At 34.5% G+C, this 27,279-nt stretch overlaps 2 protein-coding genes across 3 annotated transcripts; one reads left to right on the forward strand and one right to left on the reverse strand.

The window, feature by feature from the left end:
• Positions 1–115: 115 nt before the first annotated feature.
• LOC129886246 (uncharacterized) lies at positions 116–10,420 on the reverse strand. Of its 2 annotated transcripts, XM_055960843.1 has the most exons (11): positions 7,187–7,371; positions 6,966–7,072; positions 6,283–6,456; positions 5,328–5,677; positions 4,078–4,283; positions 3,500–3,959; positions 3,185–3,392; positions 1,630–1,737; positions 1,424–1,552; positions 1,239–1,308; positions 116–318 (listed from the first exon to the last, which is right to left on the reverse strand). In XM_055960843.1, the coding sequence occupies exons 4-11, from the start codon at positions 5,549–5,551 to the stop codon at positions 248–250; spliced, it is 1,476 nt and encodes a 491-aa protein (XP_055816818.1). In that variant the 5' UTR covers positions 5,552–5,677; positions 6,283–6,456; positions 6,966–7,072; positions 7,187–7,371; the 3' UTR covers positions 116–247. The 2 variants fall into 2 exon arrangements, 1 of the variants encoding a protein (XP_055816818.1); XR_008766186.1 differs by lacking the exons at positions 116–318; positions 1,239–1,308; positions 1,424–1,552; ... (4 more) ...; positions 5,328–5,677; positions 6,283–6,456 and adding an exon at positions 7,407–10,420 and having other exon boundaries at positions 7,187–7,314.
• A 274-nt stretch (positions 10,421–10,694) lies between these two features.
• Positions 10,695–27,218, forward strand: LOC129883997 (receptor-like cytosolic serine/threonine-protein kinase RBK2). Its single transcript, XM_055958386.1, has 10 exons — positions 10,695–11,511; positions 18,291–18,477; positions 19,008–19,108; positions 19,197–19,559; positions 19,716–19,967; positions 20,072–20,226; positions 26,339–26,418; positions 26,523–26,658; positions 26,749–26,898; positions 27,021–27,218. Exons 1-10 carry the CDS (start codon positions 10,695–10,697, stop codon positions 27,201–27,203), a joined length of 2,424 nt encoding a protein of 807 aa, XP_055814361.1. The 3' UTR covers positions 27,204–27,218.
• Positions 27,219–27,279: the final 61 nt, after the last annotated feature.

Here is a 27,279-nt window from a genome sequence, read left to right on the forward strand (position 1 = left end):
CCGATAGATTAAGCCGGTAATCATTGAGTATTTTGATAACATTCAAGGTTATGATTTTCTACACAATACTAAGTAAAGTTGTTTTGAGCCAAATCTTGAACAGGAAATTCTATCATAAAACAGAAGAGCAAAGTCAAAAACTTTTTATTGAAAAAGCAAAGGTTACATATGAGTCACGCTTCTATCATCTCACTAGTAGTTTTGCAGATCATACGCAGGTTATCTTCTGCGCCTAGAGAAGAAGCCATTATCTGATGCCTTTACTGAATTTGCTCTTCAGGACTTCCTGTAATTGCTGGAATATAACAGAAAATACCCCTGCAAAAAAGAACGAAATATCAAGGATGGCTAAGAGAATGTTGATGCAAGTGTCTAAAAACCAGGCAGACTAATTTGGCATAGAACCTACTGCGTAAACAGATAAGTACAAATAAATTAAATGATTAGAGACCGAGAAAAGTACAAAGAGTAGCTGTTTCAGTCTTTCAGAACACTGCAGTAAAATATTATCTTCTAGAGAGCTGGAAAAGCAATATGAAATATTCCAGTTGCCAAGGTAATCACATCGTAGAAGAATTAGTAGACGAAAAGGGACTAGAGTTCCAAGTTAAAGCGAACACAAGTACACAAGTTAACACCTCATACTTGGGCTAGGTGGAAGATTAGAAATTAGTAATTGAAGGAAGGCCTCAATAAGCTGTCTTTGAAAGAAGCTTTCCTTTCATTAACTGATGGTATCAATCATAGGGGATCAAACTGGTCTGGAGTGTAGCCGATGAGGTGCGTTTAGGAGACGATGCCCTACATAGCTGGGACTTTTTGAAGAAGAGAAGACGTAGGACAGTATTGTCCCTTTAGCCTATCATGTGGGTCTAGTGGAAGTAGAGAAATAGGAGAGTTTTTTGAGGGAATAGATTATGACTTCGTATACGCAAGGAATAACATGTTATTTCTAGTTATAGCTTTTGGTGTACCCATGATATTCCCATTTGTATAGAAAATTGGTTGTCATCTATAGAAAACACGTTTTCGTGTAGGCTCTCTATTTTTTTACGTACTGCTTATATACAGGAGTTTTCTTAATCAATTAAATTGTTTACCTAATTACCTTATCAAAGAATCTGTTGAAGGGGAATGGGACACTACCAGATCTGACCAAATAGTTCAGGAAGCAGGGAAAAGAGGAAAATGAAATATTACTGCACCGATTGGATCTGAGCAAATGGTTTTGGACAAACCTGGTACAGGGATCTCTTTCTGGAGCAATAATCCTTTCACCAAAAGTGTCCCTGGTATCTGCTGGAAGACCTATAGATATAATCAGGCATTAGACCACATCATGCTAAATAATAAGGAGACTAACAAGCCCTATGAATATAGAGGCATTAGTTCGAAAGGCAAATCACTATAATAAGAGAATTACAGAAACGCGCAGACACATGTCATTCAGTTGGTCAGAGGGACAATTTGCAGATATCAATATATCCTGTTCGTTCCCATTCTGGGTTTGGGTCTTCAGGATAGAATTACATTGCTCAGTTGACAAAGTTACCTATAAGAAAACATTTAGATTCAGGAAAAACATATAACAGGTGCAGTAATAATCAGAGAGGAACAAATGGAGCGTACATCAACTTTAAATGAGGCAGAGTCTAATTTAGAGGATGCACCAATACTGCAGAAGTAGGATTCCACTGATTGCAATACATCAAAGGCACTATGATGGCGCTGCAGACCCTAAACAAACATTGGAAATCAATAAGAAATCTTGGACCTACCAGCAATGAATTTGTCCAACCACTTCGTACCAAAACTAGGTAATCTGCCAAAGAAACACATGACCTCATATGTATGATAGAAGTTCAAAACCTTGGTGAATGTATACTGTGTTAACAATAAATTTTCAAAGCGGAAGGATAACAATGCCAATACACGTGCCTGTGGACTTTTTTCCTGCATTCAGGTGGGCGGAGGGCAAGGGCAGAGCATAGAGCTTGTTTGTGTCACCAAAATTTTCGTGTAGTTAAGGTGATTGAGGGAGGAAAGGACACTATTAGACAACCACTGTTTTTTAACCTTCAATTTGGTATCTATTAGAGGCAAAGTTTAAAATGGTTAGAAGAATAAACCAATGTTTCCTACCCATCCGAATTCAAATGTATTACTTGCACGTATATGGTAGATATCATTCTTTTTATACATGAAAATAATTAGATTACAAAACAAAAAGATTTCAACTAATAGCAATAGTGGTCAGATAAATTTTGTTTAATATCTCACAGTAAATGGCTATAACCATGATCTTATGCTCTATTTTACATGCTAAACCACTGAAGCACAGAGAAAATTAAGGATTTATGTGTGATTGGAAGTTGATCTTTAATATAGCGGAGTCTATTATTGACTTATAAAGAACAAATTGAAGCCATGCTTTTCAGCCACGCCTGTTGAGCCGAACTGATTGAGAATCATGATGGGGTCAAAACAAATTTTCTTCTTTCTACGATGAAGGGACTATTTTAAATAGATTCTACTCCCATGTGAATTCTTCCCTGGCAGCACAATGACCTCTTACACATTACTAAAGAAGAACCAGTTCCAAATCTACAATAGTCAAAACCTTCAAAAGATTAACTCAACCCCCATAACTTAATATGCCCGTGCACAATGTTTGAGTTGAAGTTGGATAAAAAAGATCAATTGAAGTTGGAAAAATGTTTGTGGAAGTTGAATTGTGTTTGGGCGTTTGGGCATGAACTTCACTTGCAAAAAGAGTTCATAAATAGTTGAAGCTTTGAAAAACCTCACTTGAAATACACTTTAAACCAACTGTTTCAACTTGAAAAAATATTTCAGTTTAAGAAACCCAAGACTTCATTGGTCAAACTTCGATTTGCAAATAATTATACTTGCAAGTGAAGTCATGGGCCATATGGCCAGATAGACCCTTAAAAACTTCAACCTGGTTGCATCGTCCTCAGCAACATCTCTAACAAAAGACACAAAACTTGCACATGAAAAAAGAGACAGTATCAAGTGAAATGAAATTACTCGTGTCCTGGAACATAAAGTCTACTTCTAATTTTCACTGAAAAATTTATGATATTTGAGCTCTGTTTTATCAGAATTATCAATTTCCCCATGATTGCCCAGATGACCGAATAAAAGGCTAGTAATATCAGACCTCAAGCATGAATGACATGTTATTCTTTTCAGCCACATGGGATGGTACAATCTTCTTGGAAGCAGGGAGAAAGGACCAGGCAAGCCCCCATCGGCATGTTTGGCCTTGCACAAATTCAGTTGTCTTTACTATTGTTGCTCCAACCTCCCAAACCTTTGATATCAGTACCTTTAGGTTAGTTTTTCTTCCAACCATTGAGGTGTACCACCTGGCAAACATGGGGTCAGGAAATATAAGGACTCGACAATTGAGCTTTCATGATAAACTTCTCTAACACATAATGTAATAAACCAGATTCTAAGAATGATTCCATACCGAAATGATTGCCTTAGTTGAACACTATCCTCAATAATACGAGTGATAAAAGCACTCTCTCCTCCGGGACAAACCATCTCCTGCACAGTCCCACCACAAGAAGTCTTTGGATTTAATCCAGCTTCCTCTATCGTCTCAAAAAATGGAGGGTTGCACATGCAAAAATCGAATTTCTCCCCATCCTTGACTACACCAACAAGTATAGGTGGTCCACCATAACCTTTTCCTATACCTGAGTGCATTTGGAGATGAGCAGGAGGTGAAGGCCCAATGACAACAGCCTTTTCATTGTCAAAGTCTACGTCTGTACATTGGCCATATTTTCCTGGTTCATCATTCAACTCCTCACTGGAAGATGCTGGGTTTTCCATGTTAACTCTTCTGATCTCAATCAATTCAGAAATATGTGGATTACTTTTGACATTTTTCTCTGCCCACTCCAAAGCTACATCAGTAACATCTGTATAAAGCAAAATTTGAAGGAATCAAAGTTTTGCAAATATGTAGCACAGTTCTATTAGCGAAACACCAGCAACGATGCAAGTTAAGGGAGAAAATTACAAATTAGAGGGGGCTACCAGAGCCAACAAACTTCCAACCCAGAAGAGATGCACCAAGAAGAGGGTAAATGCAATTGGCCCCAGTTCCGATATCAAAACCATTAGCAGTGTTTCGTTCAGCTTGAACTTTAGGAATGATGTCTGATGACAAAAGATCTTCAATCCAATGAATATAGTTTGATCTGTTGGGGACTGTGGGACAGAGCTGCCCATCGGGAATCCACCTACATAAAGAACACATTCAGGTATATGCGGATGGGAGAATGACATCATTTAGAATGTAAATGATCACTACAGACAAATATACACTTGCATCTAAGCAGCATCTATTGTCTGCTTGGCACTTCAATTCTCCCAGGCCACCATAGAATGAAAGTGACAAGCAAGGTGAAGTTAAAAAAGAAACAGCTTAGAACTGTAAAGGAAAAAACTATTAAAATGAAGGTAAAGTTAAAGCAACAACTTAAAACTGTAAAGGAAAAAACTACCTTAACTTAGAAATGCTCAGGTTGCTAATATTTTGAACGATAAACTTAGCAGCAAACACAGTGACCAAAATCTTGAAAATTATTAGTATTCCCTTATTCCTCATACATGACAGTACCAAGCCGAAATGTTTGAGACTATACAATTAGTAATACTATTTAATACCACTTTCACAAACTTGAAGAATATAAGTTTAACTTCACTATTCAAAACTTATAAATCATTAGTAATGGAGTACTATTTATTTAGTACCATTTTCACAAACTTGATGAACATAACTTTAACTTCACTATTCAAATTTCAATTTCATATGATGTTTCATCTTTTAAACCATTATTCAAAATTTTGATATTTTCTTTCATCAGTAACAATATAATGAAGTAAATTAATATCTCAAAACTCCGAGACCAATCAAATTGTGCATAATAAAATAGAACGTCTCACACAAGATGGAACCTTAGGATACTATACAGTGAAGCAAACACCTTTTTTCCAGAAAAAGGGAAGGGGTGCGTAACAGAAAGCTAATTGATTGTCAATCAGCTTGTTAACCCACTGAATAGTAAACTTAGCAGTAACACAGTTACTACAGAATCATAAATCTTGAAAAATACGTTATTTCCCCTTTTGGTCCATCCCAAAATGGCACAACAAAAATCTCAATTTATTTAACACAAAAGTACCGTAAGGTTTATATGCTCTGTATTCAAGAAAACATAGAACTAGGATACCCTTTTTACATAAGAGTAACCTGAAAAAAAAGAAGATAAATGGGAGTTTACCAATTGAGGCCATGATCATGGTGGAGCAAAACTCTGGTTAGTTCACGTGTGGCATTGAAATCGGTCCAATCAATTCTTGGTCGACCATCTCCAGAATAGAAAACGAAGGGTGCAAAGGTAGAGTATTTAGAGGCCAATAAGGAGAAATCTGGCGGGTTATCAGAGTACTTGTTACGAGGGTGGGCAGTGGGTCTCTCTCCTCTCCTCCTCTTCTTGCTCCCCATTGCAACCAATCTCTCCTTCTCTGCGAATATTTTTGTTTTGAATAATTGATCAAAGTCGGGTCACCCGGGTGTTGTTATGGACCAGCTACACAGTGATCGGGTGATTTACTTGAATTTTTGGCCTCACTTTAATAAGAAAATTAAGAGAAAATGTCATAAATGGTCCCGAACTATTAGAATAGATCTAAAATAATTTTTTAACTATACATTTATAGAATTTAATCTTTAATATTAACAAAATTTATGTCTCCATGATACCAAATCTTTAACCCATTTTACAATAACTTACATGCACATTACAATAAAAACTTAGGCTTGCTGGACAACAATAATTTTACCCAATAGATTTTAACTCACAAGACTAACTCTCTTATGATATCCTATTTCTGCAATTTTCTCGAGCCAACTTGTGACTACATTTCTGCAGCCCACCAATATAAGAGTTCGGCTTTTGACTTTTTAAATTTGGGCTTTTCACATAAATGTAAGACGTTGGCCAAAATTCTTTTCTAACTAAAATGACTGCATGTATATGTAGGGTATCAATATTGTATAACTTATGTATCAGAGATTTATATACACTGGTCATACAATATTGTCCTTGACAGCTATCCATTAGGCTCTTAATATCTGGAAACATAGCCCAAGTGACACCAAAAAGATTCAGGAAGAATTCCCAACACTGTTTAGCAACTTTACAGTGAATAAAAGATGATTTACTGACTATAGACCTTCTTCACATCGATAACACCTGTGGCTTAAGACAACCTCATCTCTGTAGATTATCTCGAGTTAAACAAGCTTCTCTGATAACAACCCATCCAAAACAAGCCATCTTAATGGGTGTGCTTGGTTCTCCATAGCATTTTCCATGGCCAATCCAGTACATAATGATCAGATTGTTTCTGAAGAAAACAGCAAGCAAGTTAGTGGACAGTTACGCCTATCTTAATAGATCATAAACTAGAGAATGCTTATTTTTCAAGTAAAAAACAAATGTATATATGCACGCTTATGGTTTTAGAGATCTGTCTGTCTTCCTGTGTTTTACCAAATGCTCGACTCTCTATAAATTTGGCAGGGAGTCAGGAGAATTGGAACTAAAAAGGGATGTACTGTGATGATTTTCAAGGCGTTCAGGCAGTAGGTTATTGTTCAGTTGGGCAGTGACAAATGGTGATGCTGCCATAGATGACGCGGATAAGTTAATCATTTCTGTTACTAATATTTACCAGTCCTCAAGACATAACCGTAACAGGTAACTGGATTTGAAAATTGTATAAACCGTAAGTATGAGGGCCTGGTTTGATACTAATATGAGTTAACTAGCACCTTACTGATGCCACAAAAGAATAAACATTAAATTTAAAACGACACAGAGAAGTTCTGGGGAGGGGGAGCATAAGCTACACACCAGAATGCAAAAGCAGCTCCAGGTATGGGTGAACTTGTTTAGTTGATGACAATTTGTCTTGCTATTGATTTGGTCTTCCCATCAACCCCCATAGAGTTCCATTATCTCTGCACAATATAAACGAAAAAGCAAATGTTTGGATTTTCCTTAGCCGAATTGTCTCTGTTATACAATCAAGTTAATGGCAGAAAAATTTATTACAGATTTAACAAAGTTCTTACTTGAAATGAAATGGTGACTGTCGTGGACCCATTCTGTCTTGAATTCTTGAGTGTGTACAATTCAGCTTCTTCCATTTCAATCTGTCATGCGTGGTTCCCTCCTTGAAAGTAGTATTTCTTGATGAACACTGAAAACCCTTAACAGTACTTTACTGAAACAATCCCCTTCCAAATAAAATAGCAAAGCAATTAAGAGAAAGTAAATAGGAAAATTAGGGACCTTGTCTCTACTTATGACATCCAGTTAAATACTCTTGATACAGCTGAAATTTTTTCTGAAAACCTAAATCCTTTTGTTTCAACAATTTAAAAGTTTCCAGCTCATTTGCCCCCCGCATTGTGAGACTATCATTGAATTTGAGCTCTACTGGACACCCCTCATCGAACAACTCCACTCCTGTCATCTCTTTGCTAGCATTTGAGATAGGTTCTTTGTGTTTTTTATAGATGAAGGTTGTAAATCTTTTATCAGGTTCTACTCCCAAATCCATTTTTGACATATAACAGTCAGAGAATGCCAAAGGTTCATGTAAACAGAGAGGCATCATATTTTGCCAATCGCTAGGGCATTCAGTATCTGCATCAAGGGAAACCGAATAGCCATCACCAGGCTCACTACCAAAGTGTGACAGACCTATTTCATGGGCCACCTTCATAACTTTATCACTCTGAAGCCTCAGTTCAGCATCAAGTGGCAATATATCTCTTTCTGCAATTCGAAGGTCATTAAGAGCTACCAGAAAAGGAGGAGGAAGAACGGGAGCAGAAGAACTACAAGACTGAACTTTTTCTGGTGTCTCATCAATACAACATTTATGCAAGGGAAAAGGCAGTGGATATAGTTTGTCAACAATGTCAGTATATTCTAGAGAACGTTTCTTTGGTTTCAGGGGAAATTCAGGGAATCTCAACAAGGCAGAGAAAGTGAATCCCAGAAGATTATTAGGCAAACTGGTGCTAATGCTTTCTAGCGCAATCTCATAAATGCTTGCTGGCAAGCTGATATCTTTGATAACATCAAAAACGGTTAGAGATGATCCCAGTCTTGTGACGCCACATTCTTTAAGTTTCTGACATATTTGCTGGTGGAACTCTGACCGGTTTTCTTCAGAATCCTTTTGATTCTCTATGTATTTCCTACTAAGGAGTTTAGTTAGTTTTCCATTCAGATACTCTTTAAGAAAGTCAAGGCCCACGTAGATGTGGCTCTTTTTCAGTTTCAATTTTCCAACACTCATATCATATAGAAGGTTATTTCCAGAACACAGAAAATTTCCTCCATAAGGTGCCTCTGACTTTTCCTCAGAGTCCCATGATGCAGTGTATCTCTGAGCTTCCAAACTGCCACAGGACATTAACCTTACAAGGAAAAAGCCAGCAGAGCTATCAGCATCATCTGATTGGATAGAAATGCCATTGTTGAGAATACCAAACCCCAAGACAATGACTTTCTTTTGCCTCCAATCAATCCAATCAGGAAGAATGTCTTCAGAGAAATATGCTCTCATAAGACAACTTTCACAACAACAATCACGACCAGACAGTGAGAGGCTTGAAGGTTGTCCCCAAGCATAGACTGATTTACTGAGCCTCGAAATTTCTGGTAATTTCTGGCTGTGATTGCTACCTGGTCCATAGCAGAATAGAGCAAATTCACAGTCCCAGAATGATCCTACCAAAATGCAACGCCCTGATTCAGTAGCCCATGCCCATTTATCATCTCTATTACGCTGCCTCAGGTCAGACAATCTCAAAACAGTCACATAAGACGGATTATTCAGACCATGTACCCACCGCAACAATGGCATCAATGGCTTCCGCACATCACAAAGAAGAAGGAAGCATCCAGAAACAGCAGTAAAACAGAAGGGGTCAGACTCTACTCTAGAAAGTGCTAGAAATCTATCAGTTCTACCCAACGACACTGCCTCAATATTTAGCAAGGTGCAGACTTTGCACTTGTCTGACCTCAAATCCACTGAAAACACAGCCCTTGAATTTGCAACAATCAAAATCCTTGGATGCCAGCTAAATTCACAGCTTACCCACTGTTCATCTCTATCCAACTTATCCCACAAAACCTGCAATTTCTTCCCTTGCAATACATCAGAAGCACAGAAAGCCCGACTCTTTCTGCAAGAACCCATATCAAACAAAAACAAATCCCCATTTTCCAACACCACCACACACTCTTCTCTCAAATGTGGACTCCAACAAGCATGAGAAACAGTCCCACCCTTGAGCAAGTTTCTATCAGCACTACCCACATAATCTAACATAACATTTTCATCTCCTTTAAACCCTATCTTCACGCTATACCAATGAACAGAATACAAAGTACAAACCAATAAGTACCCAAAAGTAATATAACCAGATGAACAAGTATCATCAATTTCACCAACTGGGTTGACTAATAACCTCAAAATTCTAAAATTCAGCTTGTGATTATGCACTAAAAAGGATGTCCGGCTCTTGAATTTCTTAGCCACAAATTGGGTATCTTCAGAACAGAGCATAAAAAACCCAACTTGGTCATAATTCTCCCCAGTTGGAGAAATTCCTATAATTGAATTGGGTTTACTATTTTCACCAACATTAGGAAGAGGAAGAAATTGGATTGCATTAAAGTTGTGAATTGAGTCAGAAACCTGTGGAGTAAACTGTGTAGCAATTGAAGAAGCTGTAGAAAAAAGCACACCACTTGAAGTTTGAAGGAATCTTGGTAGAGAGAGGTCAGGAACCGGGGGAGGAAGCCGATTTGATAGCAATGGCGAGCGAAGGATTAGTTTCAGCGTTTCTTCACATGGTCTGAAAATCAAAGGTCCAATTGGACAATCAATACGGCGCCGTTTCGAAGAGGATTCTTCGTGTGAATTTGAGAGGAGAAGTGGTGGGGAATATGATGAACATATTGGCCATAGAGACTTCCACTCGTCGGAAAAATCCATCGTTCTTTCTCTTGCCGGTAAGTGAACGGCGACGAGAAGCTTGTGGCGTCGAGGCGGAAGAACGAAAGAAGGGAGTACTGGAAAAATGAAAATTCTATATTTGCCCCCAAGACTTCTCCTAATACAAGTTTGAGTCCAAATAGGAAAAAAGAAAAAAAGAAAAAAAAGTCCAAATAGGAGCATAAAATAAAAGATATACGTTCACCGAGCACAAGTCATTATTCCTAGTCCTAGTAAGTAAAGGAAACCGTCCAAATACTCCTATATCTGTCCGTTGCTTAGCCAGTTAGCCCTCTTTCGCAATCTATATAAATGTACATTGCTTATAATGTTGAATTCATCATTATCAAATTTGCTCTCAACAAAAGTTAACTCACTTCTATTAATCATTACTAATCACTTTCTCTGTTCTTAGGGGAACTTCCAACTTCGATTTATACTTCTTCCTCTCTTTAGTGTTATCGGTCATGAGTTCAAATTTGCATCACTTTTGACAACTAACCACGAATAATAATTGTGGCTATTATCAAGCTCAGCCAAATAACTAAGTTTCAAGAAATATGGCTGATCCACATTGGTATGATAACATTGAGGATCCATACTTGAGGGATTTCTATGATACAGCGACGAATTATTATAACACGGGGTATTATTATTATTATCAGCTAACAAGTGAATACATTGATAATCAGTTTCCTTTTATGGTGAGTACAAATTCCCAAAGTTGTCATACATATATTGGACAGAGTTCGTTTGAATACATTGACTATCCATACTTATGGGATGACGTCTATAATCACCCAACAGGTGAATTCATGGATGGTGTCTATGTCATAAATGAAAGTGAATTCATTGATCATCATCACTACTTTGCTCCACACAACTCAGGTTTTACGGGTTCTGATCATACATATAATGGACAGAGTTCGTTTGATCACATTGACTATCCAAACTTGTGGGATGACTTCTATAATCAGCCGACAGGTGAATTTATTAATGGTTTCTATGTCACAACTGAATTCATTGACGATGAGTATGACACAACTGAAAGTGGATCCACTGACGATGGCTCTGACACAACAGAAAGTGGATCTGATGATGATGCCGATGACATAGCTTATCTGAGAGGCTTATTGGAAAATCTTATGTCGACTTTGGAAGGTGACAAGGATGAGGAGGAGGTCAAAGAGGAGATCATAGCAAATATGATGAAAATAAGAACTCATTGTGGTACTAACGATGGAGGAGATATATGTGTTATTTGCCAATGCGAATATGAGAGTGATGAGACAATTGGCACTCTTGAATGTCAACATGAATATCACTCAGGCTGCATAAAGGAATGGATGCTGAAGGGGAAGATATCTTGTCCAATTTGTAGGTCTTCAGTTTTGCCTTTATAGGAACACATGTTATAGAGAACCTTCAATTTTACATAATTGTAAAGATAGTCTATTGCAGTTCTTTTATTCAATTGATATGTTTTTTCTGTTATCTATTGAAAACTTACCTCAATAAACTTATAAAATAGACAAGTTATCTTACATTTCTACTTTACATTCATAGTCGAACACATAGAAGTAGGTTTTACTTCTTACTATTATAGAAAATACTATCAGCTATTACCAATTTAACATAACCAACTCCTTCAAATATGCTTCAAAATATGATCGACATATTCCTTCGAAGACATGACAAATAGCAGAGCAAGAGTGAAACATAAAACTACTTGTTTGAGGCTCAATTAAAACAAGTTAAAAACATATCAGGATCTATTTAAATTGTTGCCTAATGTCTTGCACCTATCCCCAGCTTACAAAAATTCTCCTAGCATTTTGTGATTATGATACTCCTAATTATAACTCCATATGAATGATTGCACAAAATCCATATGAATGATTGCACAAAACTAACTCTGGCACGATAAGAACCTATGGTATACTGCACATTTTTCCAGCAGAGAAAAAGATGCAGACGACATACATGTGAAAACTAAGACAGCATTAGCAGTGTGACAATCTACGTATTTCTATCTACAATTCTAGTTGATTTCATTAGAATCAGGTTAATTAAACACAAAATTTCTACTATCCATAGCTACTTGATGTTGTCTATGGATCTACAAAGCAAGATAACAACTAACAACTAGATCATGAGATGTTACCAAAATACTATTGTACGCTTATATTTTTGGTTACCAGCTTGATATAAGGCTTAGAAACTAGGACAATGAATCCAATTCTCCTAAGGCTAAACCCCTCACAAGACTACCTTTCATTCTACCTTTAGCTGTTTCCAAGGATATCAAGAAGGAAACGCAGAACTGTGAGGGAAAAGGTAGCAATAGATTTCCATCACTTCAAATCTTCTTGGACGTACTTCATCCTATCTGACCTGAAGAATACATGCCATCTAAAGTTGCAAGTCCTAAAAAGATGAAGTACCGGATATTCCTACTAGTGATGAACAATGAATGCTCGTCACTAGTACAGAGGAATACCCTTATTATATGACAACTCCAAGTCTTTTCAAAGCGTTTTTTTTTTAAAAAAAATTTATCCCTTGAACGCAAATTCACATTAGTTGAGTCAGTGAATTTCGGTAAGGGTACCAAATAGTTTTGAGACAAGAACACTTTTGGAATTGCTTATATGGCTATATGTTCAATAATTTAAGAAAGAAGAAAATGAAAATGACAAGAAATAACCAAATGTTGCTATGGGCCAAAATTTAGTCCAGTTGGTTACTTATGGGCTAAATCTGGCCTCCCCTATTGATAGGTACCACTTTTTTGAAGTGTCTAATTCAGAACTATGAAATTAATTTCCTTGGAGTCATGTATGTATGTATGTTCCATTTTTTGGTGACCAGAAGCATTTCTATGGTATGGCAAGGGGCATAACTTAAACACTTGCTAATGATATATTAAATAACACCTAAGCAATAGCCCTAACTAATGAAATATATCATGCATTTGGTAATTTTATTTCACAAGTTGGAGCTCATTTACCTTTAATTGGAACAACCTTTTATGAGCATTGAGGTTTTCATATAGTTATTCATTAAAGGGACTAAAGGGGAATATACTAAAAGTAAGATTTAGGCATTGAGAAGTTATATTATTGATCGATAATTAAGTAGTTACAATTTAGGTATTGTTGAACAAATATACTTATAAAGAGGATTAAAAGGATATTCAAATCTCTAACAAGATCCAAAACACGTTTTTGGGGGTGTCACGACATAATAATTGAGACAAAATTAAAAGGTTGAAAGGTTCAACCGAGAATGTGAAATCACCATCATATTTCAACTAGGATTATTTTGGAACTTCAAAAGTTGTAATTTTCTATCTAGACGAAGTTATGATTTTAAATTTATTATGAGTTATGAATTTTTTTAAAAAAACAGCTTAGTGGATTATGAATATATGTTATTTATACATATGATCAAGCAATTTTTTTTGTACAAATACAAAATCGAAATCAAAGCTATTGGGTTTTGCTGCACCCATAAAATGCACCATGACTCAACCCCTACTTCCAACTAAGTTAAATCTTGGTGTAGCATTGAAGGGTGCAGTGCAATGGCCAGAAACTCCTCACTCTCGAGTTCAATCTCTAAAAATATAAAACTTCTCAACAGAAAGCAATTTAATCTCTCTTTAAGTGACTAATCTACCTAATGCTAACTTTGAATTAATCGAGTCACTGAATTTCAAATATATATGAAATGATTAAATAAATAAAAAAGGGATAAGTCATAGTGTAACGAATAGGAAAGACAGTATGAAGTTGCATGGGCAACAACCGGCAAAGAAAGGACCCAATATTTATGTATCTCTGAGTGACATTAACAAGACTATATATGAAAATAAATAACACCTAACATGATTTATCTAATAACTCTCCCCTTTCTAGTTCCACTTCCATTTACTTTGCCGACTTTTGAAGCAGACAAATTACGAACTTTTTATTTGGATAACCACTGTGGGATGTGCTTCTACTGGCATTACTTTTTGTTTTTTCCGATTTGGGTCGGTTTTCAGTTAAAATTAAAATTAAAATTAATTTAATTTAATCTAATTAAATTATTAAAATTAAATCAAATCAAATAGAATATATATTTATCAATTTTGATTGTTATCGATTTTGGTTCGATTTGATTTGATTGTTCGGTTATTATATTAATTATACATAAAAATAAAAGAAATGATTCATTCAAAAAAAAAGACAACAATTCATTCAAAAAGATAAATAGTTAGAACGACTAGCATTACAAAATTTCTGATCACTGAATTTATTGTGAATAAAGCTGCAAAATATACCACTTTTGCCCTAGACAAAAAGAGCAGTTTTGAGTTCTACCAATAATTGTCATAGACATTCATTCATGAAACTAACAAGATAAATGCTCTCCTCCCTCTTAGGTGTTTTTACTTTCATGAATAAATTATAAATAAATTTTGATGAATATATATATATATATATATATATATATATATATATATATATATATATATAATTGTATGTTCGATAATTTCTTTAAATTTTTTGAACAAAATCAAAATCAAATTAATTTTTAAAATATTAAATTAAATCAAATTCAAATCAAAATAAAATTGATTTATCTAATTAATTTAATTTGATTTTGAATTTGGTTCAGATTTTACCAAAATCATGAACACCCTAAGTATGTCTATATAATATAAATATATCTTTTCAACCAAGAAAAATATTTTAAAAGTTTTCTCCTTTGTTTATACTAATCCCTTGTTTGCACTTACTTCTGTTGGGAATAAAAAGGCAATTAGACACTCTGTGTAATATTATAAAGAGAAACTTACATAAATATGCTTTAGTAAGAAAATATTTATTATTTATAGCAATAATTTTTTTCACTGAATACTTATAATATATTTATAATACAATTTTAATACATATTAAAGAGAACAATTTATAAAAACACATATAATACAAGTTTTATTGATGGATAATATATTTATCACACACTTTAATACATTGTGTCAATTTCTTACTAGACAAGCATAAAATATTTTAAAATACTTATAATACATTTATATTACACGCATAGTTCACTTTTAATTACAACTGCAAATCTATTATAGTATTACTAAGTATTATTATAAATGGTAATAAATAAAAAGCATCACTAAAATTTATAATTATTTATTAAGAATTACTACCCAAGTAATTTTTACTATTATAAATTCAAACAAAGAAAATGCTTTTCCATCGACAAACCTTTGCTATTTCTAGCTAGCATCTTATATTCATGTCCATAATTTGACTCACTTTATTTTCTTAATCGTTGATGAGACTAATAATTTGTTGTGACAAGATCCTAGCTATTTGAGTGTTATATATATGTTCAACTGTTCAAATGGTACTAGTGGCAATTAAACAAATAAATCGACATATTAAGCTTATTATTAGATTAAGAAAGACCAAGGAACATTGTCCATAAAACAAGGGTTCCTTGTTAATTGCATTAATTAGAAAAAGTATAGTCATTATGTCCACAAAATCTCACTTACTAGCCAATCTGATATTTATAATTAAGTAATGACAATTTGCTACTGAATATTAGTACGAAAACAATTTTTCAATCTCATGAAGAAGAAGAATAAGGTTGTTTTCGACGTAATATAAAACACAAGTCATTTGATTATAAAAATAGCAAGTGGGATTTAACCAATATGTACTCTTTAGTCTTTACTATGAGATCCAACATTCTTCCCCTAATATAGTAATATTCCACCATCGAAATAATTAAGCATATAAAATGTACTTTGTGTAGGACCTTCTGTTTGTTTTTGCCCTTCGATGAATTTTCGACTATGACTAATTTTAAACTAACTAAAAAAACAAGCACTAAGATAAAGTAATTTTAAAATTTTAAAGCAATGTGCACATTGAATTAAACTCGGACAATTTTGTATTATAAGAAATTATTGTTGAATCAAAAGGAAATTTTAGAATTGAGAATCTCAAATTTGTTCTCCTTGCTTCTCAAGATATTTTTGGGAAAAAGGACTTTGACAACAATGGGCTACTTTAAGATGATTATATACTAGAAATTTCGCGAATAAGCAAACATATATTAGTTAATTAGTTAAAATAGCTACAGTTTAATTAAGTTACCATTCGCCACTAACTTACAAGTATACTTACGTGGCCCACGTTCAGAATTTGTATAATTCAACTCCCAATTGTATAAATTTAGAATCTGTATAATTCGATTTCTAATTGTATAAATCCAAAATTTTCCTAATTGTAAAAATCTAAAATTTATATATGCTTATCCTAGCTTGTTTATGATTATCATGTTGATACATTTGATTTGTATAAGTTCTGAAATTTTTTTAAAAGTATAAATACAAAATTTGTATATATTTACTCTGTTTATATATTGACAGCAAATTATACAAATAAAAATACTCATAGCAAATGAAATTATAGCTGTGAAGCGTAATTAGGCAAATTATAGTTAATGATCATAATTAAGATACTTATAGTAACTATTTGTAAAATTTCCTCTTATATATTTGGAAATAAAATGGATATTGTTGAAGTATACGACCTTTCTTTTTTCCGTTTAGCAAAACAAAATTAGTTTGGTACTTCCAAACTGAAGATAATACTTTTATAACATTTTTCCTTTCCATTATCCTCTTTGTCTCAAAATATTTATCACGTTTCACTTATCGAAAGTCAAATTACATTATTTTAATTTTGCTCACCATTTTAAGATGTAGATTTTTCTCCATATTGACATGAGAACATTGTAATTTATAGTACTTTTCGTATCATTTTGAATATCTAAATTTTAGTTGGAAAATTAATTTAATTCAATTAATTTTGAAGATCAATCAAATTGACTCTTGAAAAATGACAAATGATAAGTATTTTGAGACAAGAGAGTACAACTTAAAATGTAATCTAGTAATTTTCTAATGAATTTTTAATATTTTATAATTAAAATTTAGATATTAACTTTTTTATCTGTCTCTTGTTGACTTGACAGTTTCCTTACCAAACTATTAATTAAAAGAGTTTCTTTTACTAAATTACCTTTGTTAATTATATTTTAAAAATCTAAATTTAACTACTAGTATTTAAATAACAATTTCTCGTGATTTGTTAAAATTAAAAAATAAGTAAATATAATCTATTTTTAATATAATGGACTTAAAAATTGCCACATTTGTCGGTGATTTAATGAAATTCAGCCCTTTTTCCTTTAATATTCGACTTGTCTTTTGAAAGGACAAAACGAACTATATGTAGTAAGTAGTCCAACTATCATTAATATATATTCAATTAAGAAAAAATTATGAGAAAAAATATTTTTTAATAAATAATTACTGATTTTAGCAATATTTTTTATTTATTATCATTTATAATAATATATAGTAATATTATAATATGTATTACTATTATAATAAAATGAATTCCATAGGTTTTTCCCGTGCTCTTCTGAAAGGACACTGGATGGAACCCAAAAAAGAAAAAAACTCCTAAGCAAATCTAAAATATCCCAAACACATTTCACAAAAATCTTGGTTATTACCATAAACTGACATTTGAATTCCCAAAATCCAAACTAACTTCCCTCTCTACCCCCACACCCCGCCACTCTCTTTTGTTTGTCTTACAAGCAAAAGGGGAAAATTCACTATTTTTTCTACGGTTTGAGTGTCAAAAATTAAGGCAGCGATTAATCTTAGGACCTTAATATAAGCAATTTCATTTGTTCCTCAAATTCCCTCCACTTGTCAAAATTTAAAGAAAACACCAACCCCTCTCATGATGGTAGGGTGGGTGGGTAATGGTGTTGTGAAAAAAAAAAGTTTCATAAGTTACAATTTATGATTTGGGTAAATGGGTCTTTATAACAATCTTTTCTTGAATTTTGGATGAATGAACATAACAAACAAACAAAAACTGTTTTTTTTTTTTTTTGCTACTTGTGGCTTTATTCTATGCAGAATCGACCCACATTAGTCATCAATTCCCTTGGACTCTCTGTTTCAACACTTAGAATATTTTGAGAGTCGCTTGTGTTTTTTTAATTTTTGTTTTCTGGTTTCATCAGATGATTGTAAGATCAATTTATTTTGTTTTATGATGCAGACAAGGATAGAGCAGTAAGTTTATTGCACTTGTGTAGAGAAATTGGCTTTGCATTTGTGTTCTATAGGGATTTTTCTGATAAAGGTGGTGGTTCGACCAAATTGCATGCGACTTTACTATTCTATCGGGTACCTGCTACATCACACCAGAACAGATTGGATAACTTATCCACGTTTCACAGGGGATGGTTGTAAAAAACATCTTTTGCGGTGCTTGTAATATGTAAGTTTCATTTAGTATCTATGCAGCATTGCTAATACAAATTTTCATCTTAATTTGTGTTTGTTTCTGTGAAATAAGGAGTTCTGTTTTTCAAAAGAAACTGAATATTATTATTGCTAAGGTTTATTACATAGCTTGATTTGTATGGGATAGAAGTATCTGGCTGATCATTTTCATAAGATGATAGAACAAAAAAAGGGGGTACATCATATAATTATTAAGCTTTCGAAAACTTCCAAATTACGTCCATGCTTTGCTAGTCATTCGCTACCCTGTAATCACCTTCCTTGAATATATGCTTTAAATCCATACTTCCTGCGTCTTGTGTCAAGCATTCACCACCTGTCTGCAATCATTTTGAATTCTTGTTTTAGGGATTAGTTATACTTTCCTTGATGCAAGATCAAGGAAAGCATAAGAGGAAAGAGTTAAGTCTGTTACTTTGTGATTTAATATGATTTGAATACTTTAGAACTATTGGTTGATATTTTACAGTAAATCTGCTAAGGGAATCAGTATGGATGCAGTACATACCTCAGAAGCCAAAGCTGTTGTTGCTGGACCCAAGAATCTCTCTTTCTCGGCTTCTGCTCAAGGTGAGATCAGTTGTATTCCAAAGAGATTGTGTACTATGGCTTGTTCTTTCATATGTTTTGCCTCTGATGGATGATCTTCTTGTTGTAGACCTCAGAATGTTTGAGATGGAAAAGGAGAAACACGATGATTCTTATTCTAGAGGAGTTATGGAAGTGAGCATCAGAAACCCAGAGAATGGCTCCATTTCTCCTAAAGACAAACCCTCAGGTTCTCAAGTCGGTTTGTCAAATCCACGGACGTCCTCTCGCTGGCATAAGTTCTTCAAGATGTGGAAAAGAAGTTCCGTCAAAAGACTGCCTTCTTTTCCACCCTTAGCTGTGCCAAGGATGTCAACAAGGAAAAGCAGAAGTGCGAGGGAGAATGTAGCAGCGGGAATTTACCACTTCAGATCTTCCTGGAAAAACTTCAGCCTATCTGAACTAAACAATGCAACCAACAATTTTAGCAAAGGTATGTATTCTTGTTTGACATCTCTCTTTCTTGCATTCAGGCTAATACATTTCTACAATTACTACTCTTTGATGGTGCTACCAAGATTCTATTTTAACTTTTGAAAAGTTTTAGAGCATAAATGTGTATTATAGAGTTGATCTCCTTTTTTGACAGAAAACTTGATTGGCAAAGGAGGGTACGCTGAAGTTTACAAGGGTTGTTTGCCTGATGGTCAGCTTATCGCGGTTAAGCGCCTCAATAAGGGTACAGCAGAGCAGCAGGAACAAAGCTTCCTATGTGAAATAGGTACTATAGCACACGTAGACCATCCTAATACTGCAAGGATGGTTGGTTATGGAGTGGAAGGAGGGACATACCTAGTTCTTCAGTTATCTTCTCAAGGGAGCTTAGGATCATTTCTTCGTGGTTTGTCTCAAAATTTCTAGTTACAAGACAATTTCTGTTTGTAATTGATGAACCGCCCTTTTCTTCTATAACACAAGGTACTTTGTTGTTTTCTATTTTCACAGGCTCAAGGGAAAAACTAGATTGGGCCGCCAGGTACAAAATAATATTTGGAATAGCAAATGGCCTAATGTACCTTCATGAGAATTGCCAAAGGCGGATTATACACAGAGATATTAAAGCTGATAATATTCTACTTACGGAAGATTTTGTGCCTCAGGTACTATACTAGCTGGCATTTTAAATCTTCCATAATCTATACAATTTTGGTAAAACAACCTGGTCTTCTCTGAGTGTATTTTTTTGTCAATATCCCTTGCTTCAGTAAGATAGGCGCTAGAGCAGTATCTATAGTTGTCTAAGCTCTGGTCCTTGATCAAATAAATACAAATTTGTAAGGGTCATGTCTACATTAACGTCTCTCTTAACATGGTTAAAAGCACTTGCATTTAAGATTGACTATTAAGGGAAGAAAAGATCATATCTAACATATACGCTGAGATCAGTGTGTTACATTAGTTGTTGGGCATATGTATATTTTACCATAGAAGCCTGAATGCTGTGAATAGAGATGTTAAAACAGATCACGTACCTTTAGCTAAAATTGCTGGCACCATTCTTCAGGCCAAATAGGGTGAATTTCTTCCAGGATGATCTGAAGGGATAGAAACACGTTGCTACATTTCCCTCACCTTTCTGCCTTTCCTTCTTGATATCCTCAGAACAGCTAAAGATTGAAAGGAAGGCAGTCTCTTGATGGAAGATCCCTTCAACATTTTGAAGAACTTATGTCTCTGAGGGAATCCGTGAATTCAACAAACAGATTTGAGAATCCGAGGGTTCAGTTTAGGAGGATTAGAGTCATTACCCAGCTTCTTATGCACACTTCAATAACACCTCCTGGAAGAATATATTCTCTGCTTGCATATGGACAAAGCACCTACATTTAAGATTGACAATTAAGTGAGCAACCGAATATAAAGAGGAGCAAATAGAAATTGAGGTAGAAAATGAATGAGTACATATTTATGTGCGATACATCCTATGTACAGCGGAAAACATGTTTTCTAACGGAGACTAGTAGGAGATACCAGAGAGAGAGTTAGTGTATCCTTGGTTAAAGGGAAATAGAGAAACACAAAGATAAGAAGAGTTAATACTAGATGGGTGTATATCATCTGAGATATATATTGAAACTATAAAAAACAGTGTCTTTTTGGACGAGCATCTTATCTTAGGACTATTGAAAAGAAACTATCTTTTCAGACCAAGCCTCATGACTATATCATGTGCCAGATTATGCAAAAATATAGTTATGTATCAAACTGAGATACATCATGTATAACATTCAATCACATGTTTCAACATCCTTTTGAAGAAAAGACAACCTATCATAAAAGAGATTCCTTCAATGCAGACCAACAAGAGATGCAATAGAGAGAGGTAGAGGTAGTGGTAGTGGGAAAAGATAATAGAGAAGAACAAAGATGGCAATAGTTAAAACATGGAAGGATACAAATTGGATAGTTTTGTGCGATCTATTTACTACTTGAAACATGTTTTTTGATGGAGACTAGCAGGAGAGGCAACAAAAAGAGATACATGAAAAGGGAAATTAAAAAGAACAAGATAGAAAGAGTTAGAAATGGATGGGTAAGCATCATTTGAGATACATTGTGTATACATAACATATGCTATTTATGTGGTTTTCAAACGGAAACCATTAAACACCCTTTTTTTTGCACTGACCTTTTACTGACCACCTATGTCAATTATTTCTCAACTTTGTCGGAATCAAAGGCTTCATGACTGGGAATAAAGAGGATTTTAGGAGTTGTTAGTTTAGACAAGAGTTGGAACAAAGTGTAGCATACAATTCTTCCTCGTATGTGGTGGGTGATCTGAAGAGGAAGGAACTCAAGATATTTGAAAGACAAGAAAAATTCAGTCCAGAGGAGTCAGACTGTATTTCACTTTTTGGTGTAAGAAGGAATATGCAAATAAGTGAGAAACTCATTAGAATTTATAGAGTTTCTGTAAGATGAGAAGAAGACTTCTCTTTTGTCGTTTACGAATATAATCATATTACCGGTCAAGAAAAAATCAAATACATGTGATATTTCACATCTAGTCAAGAAAAAATCAAATACATACGATATTTTACATGTATAATGGTCAAAACACGTTGATTTTCTCACTTGTACATAAAATTCCAAGACTACTATTGTGTCGTTTATGAAAATATTATTACCATTTAAGAAAAAGGCAAATTCATGTGATATCACATAAAATTCCACACCAATGTTTTTGTCGTTTACGAATATAAACATATTACCGGCCAAGAAAAAATCAAATACATGTATAATGGTCAAAACACTTTGTTCTGCTCACTTCTATAGAAAATTCTAGGACTACTATTTTGTCGTTTATGAAACTAATTATTGCCATTTAAGAAAAAGGCAAATTTATGTGATCTCACATGTATAACGTTCATAACATGCATTTCAAGAGCATCGTTTTGAATATCAAACTTTCATAAAACAAATTTTTTTATTGAAGTTTGTTTGCACTTAATAGAGATCTGAATGTGAATGGTTCAGAGTTCAAACCTTAAAGCATTAACTGCACTTGTTTACATTAAGATTTAAACACTTATTTTTGTGTAGATAATTTTCACCGTCACTTCGTCCTTAACAACAAACCACCACCACCACCACTATCGTTACCAACCACCAGCCACCACAACCAATCACCTTACGACTATCATTGTGATCAACCATTATTGTTAGTCACTATCACACTTACCACCTCCATCATGATAATTTTATACACTGTTATCACCACCACCATCACCTTATCTTCCACCATTATCAGTCATTATCACCACTGCGGTCAATCCTTACTACCAACCATCTCCACCATCGCAACTAGTATCGCCGCCAACTACCGCCAACACCATTGTCAACCACCACATCAACAACCACTAACACTAACCGACACCACTACCTTGCCTTTGCACTATCAGTCCATCACTACAACACCAACCACCTCCACCATCACAATTATCACCACCACCATTACTAGCCACTAGCACTAACCATCACCACCACCACCACTACAAACCATCCCCATCATCTCTAGCGAACATAAATATTTTATTTTTATTAAATAATAATTTAATTTTATTAAATTTTTATATTTTCTAATATTTAATTATTTTTAAAAATTTTAATTGTATATTTACAACAACAACATACCTAGTATAATTGCACATATTATATTATATTTTAAATAAATAAATAAATAAATAAATAAATAATGTACATCCAGATGTTGAAACAATTAGTCTTAATTATTTCAGTGTTCAGATGTAGAGATGTACATTCATATTCAGATGCCTTAATCATAGTGCAAACAAATGGGGCCAAACAAAGATAAAGAGGTAGTATCTCAGTGGGAAAAGGAAATGAAGAACTACATAGATAGCCAAAAAAAAGGGCAGCACAGTGCACAAAGCATTTCACGTTAGCAGGGTTCAGGGGAATTAGAATGTTAAAAACAAAGAGACTGCATTCGTGAGTAAAGGGAAATAGAGAAGAACAAAGATGACATGAATTAGATTTAGATGAGTACAAATTCATGTGATATACATTGTGTATAATGTTCAAATCATCTGCTTTGAAAGCATCCTTTGGATGAAAACTAGTTTTCATAAAAGAGATTCCCTTAATAGAGATTAGTAGTACATTAGCAAAGGTGGACCCAGGATTTGAAGGTGGTCGGGGCCGACAAAAAAATTAAAGGATGGCTAGAATTAGGTATCGAACCGGGCCATCTAACATGAGCAGAATCTAAGCAGCAGACTTGACCAATGCCCCTAACCATCCTTTGTGTTTTCTAGTGCTTAATTATATATTCTATCTCAAGGTATATACACATATATATACAGGATCTTGTCCGAGATTACTGGGATAATGCTCAAAACATGTGTTTCAAAAGCATCTTGTTGAATGTATGACAAGCTTCCATAAAAGAGATTCATCTAATGGAAATGAGAGGGTGACAAAAGAGGGAAAGGAAAATATAGGAAACAGAAATGGATCCTGGACGTAACTCAACCCCAAAAGATAGCTCACGAGGGAAGGATTGTCCAAGACCATGTAAGGAGACCAAATTTCCTTAAGCCCACCGATATGGGATTCAACACCCCCTCACACCCAGGACTGAGCATATGAAGAGTGAACAATATAACACGGGAGGTCCATCATCAGATGAAATAATGAATTGGGTTGGGCTGACTCTAATACCATGATAAAGAAATGGACCTTAAAACTAACTAAAACTCAAAAGTTAGCTCATGAAAGGACGATTCTCCGAGACCATATTAGGAGACCAAATTTTCCTAAGCCCACTGATGTGGGGCTCAACAGATAGCAAGAGTTTCTAGAGATGGATGGGTAACATTCATGTGAGATATATCATGTATAAAATTCAAAATACATGTTTCAAAACATCTTTTTGAATGAAAAACAAGCTTAATAAAAGAGTTTCCTTTAGTAATTAAAACTTAAAGTAGATGACTGTTCTGGCAAGGTTTTAGAACATAGCTGTGAAACTGTTGCTAACCAAGTTGGTTGTTTTGTTGATGAGACTTATTTACAAAATCAGAATATGGTAGTCTTTGTAGTGATGTCAAAATAGAGGCGTGTAGAAATGCGCCCCAGTATAGAGTGCAATTGTAACACAAGCTCTATTGAACTACTGAGGTAAGGAGTATTTATGTAATGTAAGAAAATACATATGTAAAGACAATAAATAATTATATAAGCAACTGAATTATAGAAAACTGCAATCAGCAAAACATAGGAAGTAATATCATGTCAACCAAGTCCAAAAATCAGTTTAAATTTCTTTCTATCCATCGATACAGTTTTTGAGTTTATAATTCAACTATAATGACTAGTTTTAATATACAAAGTTTCAAATTTTCTCTTTTTGATCGCCCCGATATAGTTCATAATGTTGCTTTAACAACTATTATAATGGTTTGCCAGCTAAATTTTGTTTAGTACTGAACTTATCAATATAGTACGAACTTACGGGTGTTCAAGTGCATGCTTAAGGACCTGGGTGCTTGCCCCTAAGTGCTTTTTAAGGGATGCGAAATGCCTATTCCGCTGCACTTAATTTCAGGGCTTCAGCTCTTATGATGACATTGAGTTTTCGTAAAATTTTGGTTGTCGCCGTTCTCTTAGTTCAGTATTCACACTTGTGGGTCCCCTTGACAATATGATAGCCTCTAGAAATTAATGTTGTCTGTGTATAATATGTTGTCATTTTAGAAATATTTCTAATATAGAAAGTTAAAAACAAAGCATGACGAGGATTGTTATCTGTGAGTCAGTGCCTTCTGACTGTTCATCTATTAAGGTCATTCATTTGACTAATAATGGACCATGAAAATATCCTTTTATTCGATCAGGAACCTGCCTTCACAGATGCACGTGTGTGAAAGATCTTTAAAATTCAGTGTAGTCTAGTGTTTGTGATTTGAATTACTTATATTAAATTTAAGGTGATTTTCCCCAACTGACGTAGTAGTTTACCATCTAGACTAGTTTTAGAAGGAATTTTCTTTGACATAAGAATTTTAATACGTGAATTTGTGGTTTCTTGAATGAATGATGATTGTAAACATTTACTAATTAATTTATAGTTGTAATTAATATACACACTGAAACCATCTTCTTTAGTTTGGTTTGTTGTTTGCTATGTTGCTCGGACTCTCGAAAATTGTTGTCGCACCCGTGTCACATTCTTCAAAATGCACTACTTTTGGAGTACCCAACACGCACCCATTGACATTTTTGAAGAGTCTGAGCAACATAGGTTGTTTGTCCTCCATGTTACAATCTTTTTTTTCTAGCTTGGCATTTCTAAGTGTGGAATTTTTGTAGTGATTGCTTTTCTAATTGCTATCGGTGGACTGGCAACGTACCAGATGTTACATCCTTTGTGAATGTAGTGTTTGTCCATTTTCCAAGAACATGCATCTTCATTATTGTTAGGATATAATATCCATAGGTGTATCATATCATTTGGTATTCCGGATATCTAATCATAGTTGTATTACTGGTGGATTAAGTTTGAATGGTTTCAAGAATCATGAGAGGGAAATTACAGGCAAAGAGGTTCTACTTCTCTTTTTAGTCAGCGAAAGTATTCTTTGAGTTCCATGTTATTTAATACTTAGTAGACACGCTGATTCGTGTGTTTGCTGCAAATTTACCCTTGATTATCGCTTTTTCTGAGCATGTGTATTGTGGATGCAGATTTGTGACTTTGGCCTCGCAAAGTGGCTTCCCAAAGAGTGGACACATCATAATGTCGGCAAGTTTGAAGGCACATTTGGGTCTGTCAGTCCTGAAATCTTAAATTAAAAGCTTAGAAAACGTCTCTGATATATTTCATCTACTTTGCAAGAAGATCTAATGCATTTTTTCTTGATTTTGTCAGTTATTTCGCTCCGGAGTACTTTATGCATGGCACTGTGGATGAGAAAACAGATGTATTTTCATTTGGTGTGCTGCTATTGGAGATAATAACTGGAAGGCAAGCATTAGATGATTCACAGCAGAGCCTTGTGATTTGGGTACTTTCTTCGTGTCAAGTCTCTCTTCCATCATATATTCCTTATTATCTAATTCACGAATACATCGAGCATACACGTGTTCAACTGTAGGCAAAACCTCTGCTCCATAAGCACGACGTGAAAGGACTAATTGATCCTGTTCTTGGTGATAATTACAATCCAAAAGAGATGGAGCGAGTTATTATAACTGCTGGCTTATGTGTAGAACAGAATCCACTTATGCGGCCTCGAATGAATCAGGCAAGTACTTAGTTTCTATCACCTTGATTTCCTGTGGTTTGGCAATTCAAGTAGTTTTTGTATCGTGCCTGTTCTTCTGGTTCTATATGAAGATTGAAAGAATGATTGTTTTCTTATTGCAGGCTCTTGTCCTAATGAAGACTGAAGACGACTGCTACAAGCAGAACTTCCTGCGAAAGAGGACATATTCAGAAGAACTCTTGGATGCATCGGAGTACAACTCGACGAAATGCCTGAATGATTTTAAAAAGCTTAATCTAAGAAGTTCAGTTTCTGAAAACAACATAAAGACCTCAGCAGCTTAGCTAGAATTGGTAATTTAGTCACAGCTTAAAGAAAAATTATTTTTTGGGGGGGGTGTTTTTTAACCCTCATATATAT

Source organism: Solanum dulcamara, chromosome 4 (assembly GCF_947179165.1).
Source record: "Solanum dulcamara chromosome 4, daSolDulc1.2, whole genome shotgun sequence".
Classification (NCBI taxonomy): domain Eukaryota; kingdom Viridiplantae; phylum Streptophyta; class Magnoliopsida; order Solanales; family Solanaceae; genus Solanum; species Solanum dulcamara.